Below are 5,911 nucleotides of genomic sequence, written 5' to 3'. Positions count from 1 at the left end.
GCCTGATTGAGACTCTGGGACCCAATGATCCATGCCAAGCAGCAAGTGCCAGATTCCCCCCAAGCTGGGGCCCTTCCTCATGTTTGGATGGCGCATGTGGACTAATACCAGTGAGTTGTGGTTGGTCCTTCCCCCAGGAGCAGCAGTCACCCCCCTCCGGCCACTTTCAATCCCTCTGATTCACCCCTCGTGTGCCAGCTCCTGGGATCGGCCACCCTATGGGGTTGTGCGCTCTGCCCCCCGCCTTGGAAAAAAGAGCCTCAGGCCACTGGGCCTAGGGAACAGCTTTATTTTCTAAAAAAACAGTGCGGAACTATGGCCCCGGAGTGGGCACCGTGGAGCCCGGGTACATTAATGCTGGGGCCTCCCAGGAAGCAAAGTTCCAGTAGCAGAGGCTGGCAGGGCAAGGGAGGGGTTCCTTCGGTCTCCTGGGGAGGGGTCGGGGGCATTGTCCTGTGCCCTGTGGGGGCCCGGCCTCCTCTCCCAAAAGTAGCCTCTGTGCTTCGGAGTTCAACTCCTTCCCGCAAGCCCTCTGGGGCCGGATCAATAGCTACTCTGGGAGCGAGTGGCCCGCTGGAGACCTCACAGGGGACGACGGCCAGGCCAGGAGCGGGCACGAGTCTGCAGACGGGGTCCATGTTGGGAGGAGGCTTGTTGTATTGGTGAGGAACATCGGCTCCACGTGGCGGGAGGACGTGCTCCAAGCTGGGGACTGACCTCCAGGCAGGGATAGGGGGTGGGCACTCGTAGTCGAGGGTTTCCAGGGGCGATGGGCACCGAGGTGGGGGGTTGGTGCCCGAGGAGTCACAGGCCCCCAGGGGGAGGACAGACGCCATATTGCCTTAGTCTGCAAGGCTTCTACACTCTCCTCTTCCTCCTCTTCATCAGCTCGTAGCCCAGGCCAAGCAGAAGCAGGCCCCCCAGAATTCCAAAGAGGATTCCCAGGATCATCGTTTGGTTGGACTCTTCAAGGGGAAACAGAGAGAAAAAAGGCTTGGGGGGTGCGAGAGGCTGCTGGGGCCCCCCCTCCTCAGGCTTGGGCTCTTAGCCTCCAAGGGCCCCCGTGTGGAGGTGGCTGTCGCCTGGCTATTGGCAGGCCCGAGGACCAGGGCTGGAGGCGAGGGAGGCTGACCCCGCGGGAGGGCAGAGGAGGGCCGGCCCAGAGCCTTTCACTCAGCTGAGCCGTTGAGGGTCCCCCCGCAGGGTCCGCCGCTGCCGCCGCTGAACCCTTCCTACCTGGCCTGCAGTGTGGCGGGCTTCCCGACCACTTGCCGTCGGGCTGGCACGTCCGCTCCTTGGAGCCTCTCAGCGTAAAGCCTGGCATGCAGCTGAAGCGTATGGAGGAGCCCACGAGGTAGCTGGTTCCGTTCTTCTTGCCGTGCTCCGGGGGAGGGAGCCAACCACAGCAGACCACTGAGAAGACACAGCCCGGGCACGAGGGGACTATCAGGAGAGGCCGGAAGGCTTTGGGCATTTCCCAAGTGCTTCCTCTCTGCCTCAGAGCGCCGGCTGAGTGTTGGGCCACACAGGTGGAATGTGAACCCAGGACCATCTGCCTCCAGGCCTGGCTCTACCCCTGAGCTCGGAAGCTTCTTAGTCACTCGCCAAAGGCCAGGGAGCCCGGAAACACCCTTATCTGGCCCCTGCCTCTGCCTCGGATGCCCTCACCGCACCCTCGTCTCCCCCAGGACCCGCAGGGGCTCTCTCGGCTATCCCCCCGCACTGGCGACACGTTCCTCCCTTCCCGCCCTCGATGCCTCAGTGGCCAGCCAAGGTCGGCCATCAGACCCTCCCGAACGGAGGGGGGGCCGTCGTGCCGCCATCTGGCCCGGGACCACCACGAAGCAAGCAGCTTGTTCTGTCCTCCCCAGGGGCTCTCTCCCCCCGCGGCCCCTCGTGGCTCCCCGCTCCCTCGGCTCGGGCCCGGCCCCCGCTTTCTCCTCTGCCCCATCTGTCGCTCTGGCACCTCCCGCCCCCCTTCACTCGCCCCCTTTCCCAGGCCGGGGCGGCCTTGCTCCTCTCTAGGTGCCATCCCGTCCCGACAGCCCCTCTGCCCTGTCTCCCTGGGTTATGCCAGGAGTGACCTGGCTGTGCCAGCGTTGGCGCTGGGTGCCCTCCTCTGCCCCCGGGGCCCCTCACCACCTAACCCAGCCGCCCACACGGGTTTGGCCGCAGGCCCCATCCCTTGGGCTGGGGAGTCTCGAAGAGGCCGGAGGACTTCAGGAGGGGAGCCAGACCCAGGCACGAGGCTCAGCCGGCCTCGATCGCCCTGGAAGGCCGCGTTCTGGCCCTCAAAGGGGGAGCGCCTGCTGAGCGGAGGAGGGGCACCGCGGCCCTCCGGCCGGCCCCGGGTTCCAGTCCCAGCCCTGAGCCGGCGGGCCCTCGGGCACGGGGCCTGCCCTGCTCTGCTCACCTGGCTGCAGGCTCTGTTGGAGCTGCTGGTGCCTCTTGTGGGCCGCCCGGGTGGCGTTGCCCAGGTCCAGCCGCCCCGTGACGAGGGCGTCAAACTGGCAGAAGGAGTCGTTCTCACAGAGGGCGGCCACCTCGGGGGTCAGGGGCCCGGGGGCGAACACGGGCACGAAGGAGGGGTCGTGCTTGGGCCCCGCCAGGTACGCATCCACCAGGGCCTGGGAATCGTAGGTGAACAGGGAGGAGTCGTTCCGAAGGGCCCCTGCGGAGACACGGAGGGGGCTGCTGGGGCGCGGGCGGGGGGTGGGGCCCGGGAGAGCCCACGCCCTGCCTTTGGCCGCCCCCAGGCCTGCCCAGCTCTCTGGGCTCTCCCTGGCAGCCTGGCCGGCCGGTTCCTTCTCCAGCTCGTCTGACAGGTGAGGAAACCGAGGCAGGCAGAGGAGACGTGGCTTCCCCAGGGTCACACGGCCAGGCCAGACGTGAAGGCTGGCGGCTTGGTCAGCAGGCCCCAACGCGCCCCGGGCTGGGGGGCCAGCGGGAGGGCCAGGCCGGCCCGCCGGGCCTCCTCCCAGCAGACGCGCCCCGTCTCTGGGCCCAAAGGGAGCCGCCACGCGTGATGGCAGGCGCTCCAAAGGCCCTGCCAGGCTCTCTGTGCTCGGCGAGTGGCCGCCACAACATCCATCCCTCCGCCCATCTGTCCGCCCGTCCGTCCCGCGCCTGTCGCTCCTCCGGCCAGCCTCCGGCTTCCCTGAGCTCCGGTCAAAGGGCTCGTTTCCCCGGGAAGGGGGGGAAGACGGGAAATGGGGCCCTCCGGGGGGCCTGGCCCGCTCCTTCCCGGGAGCTCCCTCCTGCTTCCTATGGGCGGCGGGCACAGAGGAGGGGGCGGGGAGGTGCCCAAGTCTCCAAGGGTGGACGAGAGCTCATGAACTCTTTGGCCCACCCACAGCCGGGGGAGGGGGGTCAAGAGAGGGGCCCCAGAAGGGAAGGGCTGCCTCAGGGAAAGCCTGGAGGACCCTCCGGCGGAGGGGATCTCCGGGGCGCCCTTCGGCGGGCCGGGAAGAAGCCCAAGGATCCTCCTCCGGGAGCCGGAGCCCTCCGTCCCCCGCGTCCTCGGCTTCCTGGGTGCCGGCCGCCCCCCGAGGCCCGTCGTACTCACAGTTGGCCCCAAACTCGAGCAGCTGCCGGGGCTCGGAGGCGACGTGCAGGGGCAGGACGCTCCCATTCCTCAGGGTGAAGTCATCGGCCGAGACCCCGTTGAGCGTCCCCAGGAGGCCGCGGGTGCGAGCCAGGAACTTGTCGGGGAGAATAACGCTGAGGCCCAGGAAGGCTTCGTGGGCCTCGATCTCCAGGCCGGCCCCGGAGGCCAGCATCACCGTCGCCTTCTGGCTCCCGGACATGGACAGGAACATGCCTAGGAAAGGAGCGCAGGCTCGGCTAGGCCTGCCCTTCGCCCATCCTCCCCGGCCCAGCCCAGGAGCCGCCCAGTGTGGGCAAACCAAGCCCCCTCCGAGGCCCCGCTGGCGAGGAGGGAGGAAGGCCTGACTCCGATGGCTCGAGGCTGCCCGGCCTTGGTGACACAGGACAAAGTCAGGAGCTCCCGGAAGGAGTAGGACAGAAGTCCCCCGGCCGGGCCTGGCTGGCCCAGAGGCAGGGCTTGGGTCCCAGAGCCGTCTCCTGGTCGGGAGGCACTGGGGACCCACTGGGCCTCCTGGCTTTCCCGAGGCCTCACAGACGGCCAAGCTCAGAAGCGGCATTTGAACCCAGAATCCTGGACTCCCCGGGCCACTCTGCATGGCTCCTCCCCAGAGGGTCCCGAGCAGAGGCCCTTCGTTCAGCTACAGGGAGGGCAGAGGCTGCTCAGGCCTCCAGACATCTGAGAAAGCAGCTGGTGTTTTTGAAAGTGACTCCCCTGCCCAAGGCGAGCCAGCGGTGAGCAGGCCACACGTGCCTGGGCCAAAGGCTAATGACCTCCTCGCAGATAAAAGATAAAGCTGGGGACGGCCCTCCAGGGGAGGTGGGGGCCCTGCCAAGGAAGACTTGGACTCTGCACCCAGCAGAGAAGTGAAAGGGACGTCCAGAGAGCATCAGATAAGTCTGCGGCTGGATGTGCACAATAGAGGTCACCCCCGGAGGCCCCTCTTTTATGGCCCTCCAGGAAGCCAGCCCAGCCCAGAAGTTACAGTCACTGTGGAGACCGCCTTGAAGCTGCCCCGCATCCTCCCAAGCTGCTCCTCTGCCCGGCTCTGCCCAGCCCTGCCCGGTGTCTGTGCCCGTCCCCCACGCATGCCCCGGGTCCTCAGGGGACAGACAGCCATGGGGGCTCCAGAGCTAAAGGCGGGGAGAGGCTGTTGTGTCCCTGAGATAAGGTCCCCCCTGGACCCCAGAGAGTCTGAGGGAGACCGAATAGTAGAGCCCGAGGAGAGGGCAAACAGAACGGAACAGGGAGCAGGAGGGTCTTCACATGCCCCCGTGAGAAGCATCGTGGTGGGTGTAGACACGGCCCTGGTGTTGTACCGAGAGAAAGAAGGTTCCGCACCCGCAAGGGTCACCGCGGACACCCGAGAGTGGAGGAGGAGGACTGGCGGCCACGGGGGGCACAGGACGCTGCCCTCTGCCAGGGCTCAGCGACGGCTGCCCGACAACGGATGGATGGTGAGCCGGGGCAGCGGGCAGCGCTTCAGCCGTGCTGAGCAGGGGCTGACCGCCGGACGCCTCTGCCCGTGGCTGCCTCGAATGCCTGCCCTGGCACAGAGGCTCCCGCCCAGGGCCCCAGGCAGCAGGGCGAGCTCAGAGGGGTGCCCGGCCCCGTGGCCAGCTGGGCCGCCTCCTCCCAGCGCTCTCACCTTTCAGGTCCATCCAAGACTGCTCAGAGAAGGTCAGGATCTTCTGATTGAGCAGCACCTCGAGGGGCCTCCCCACAGCGTCCCCAAGCCGGGCCTCCAGCACATCCGAGTCGCCCTCCTTCACCACCACCGCCGAGATGCCCGTCGCAGAGGCCTGGCCACCTGGAGGGGGAGCCACACGTCGGCCGAGCCCGCCTGGCCTGGGGAGCCCTGCCAGGGACTGCCCCCGGCAAAGGGAGGCTGGAGCCTCTTTCACCTCTGAGCCCTCGTCAGGAAGTGGGCACAGCGCCCAGCTGCGCCCGAGGAGGTGGTGCCCGCCAAGCCCCGGCCCGGGGAGGACTCACCGCTGACACTGGTGGCCGCCCGGGTCCGGGCCTGCACCTGCAGCCCCGTGAGGTCCGACTGCACCAGGATGTACTCCCCGCGGCCGTTGAACGTGAAGCGGACGCCGTCGAAGGTGAGGAAGTGAGGGTCCCCGAAGACCGAGGCTGGGGTGTGGGACAGAGGGGGTCGGGGTGGGCCCCCAGCCCCCCCCAGCCCCCTCCCTCAGGTCCCGTGCCTCCCTGGGCCCCCCCAGCCTCCCCCAGGCACCACGCCCCCCCCCCCCCCCCGGGATCCCCCCCGGCCCCCCCCCCCGGGGGGGGGGCCGGGAGCTGTGG

At 68.1% G+C, this 5,911-nt stretch overlaps 1 protein-coding gene across 1 annotated transcript in view; it reads right to left on the bottom strand.

The window, feature by feature from the left end:
* Positions 1-273: 273 nt before the first annotated feature.
* LOC123254183 (sushi domain-containing protein 2-like) overlaps positions 274-5,911 on the bottom strand; it is a 15,788-nt gene continuing 10,150 nt past the window's right edge. Inside the window, exons 4-9 of the mRNA XM_044683239.1 lie at positions 5,597-5,740; positions 5,253-5,414; positions 3,566-3,820; positions 2,414-2,671; positions 1,237-1,413; positions 274-965 (exon numbers count right to left, since the gene is read on the bottom strand). Of these exons, the coding sequence (XP_044539174.1) occupies positions 859-965; positions 1,237-1,413; positions 2,414-2,671; positions 3,566-3,820; positions 5,253-5,414; positions 5,597-5,740 (1,103 nt within the window). The 3' untranslated portion in view covers positions 274-858. The remainder of the gene's footprint in view (positions 966-1,236; positions 1,414-2,413; positions 2,672-3,565; positions 3,821-5,252; positions 5,415-5,596; positions 5,741-5,911) is intronic.

The sequence above is a fragment of the Gracilinanus agilis genome, unplaced genomic scaffold (genome assembly GCF_016433145.1).
Source record: "Gracilinanus agilis isolate LMUSP501 unplaced genomic scaffold, AgileGrace unplaced_scaffold171, whole genome shotgun sequence".
Taxonomy (NCBI): domain Eukaryota; kingdom Metazoa; phylum Chordata; class Mammalia; order Didelphimorphia; family Didelphidae; genus Gracilinanus; species Gracilinanus agilis.
Note: the sequence above shows the minus strand (reverse complement) of the source record. Positions and strands in the feature narration are given on the sequence as shown.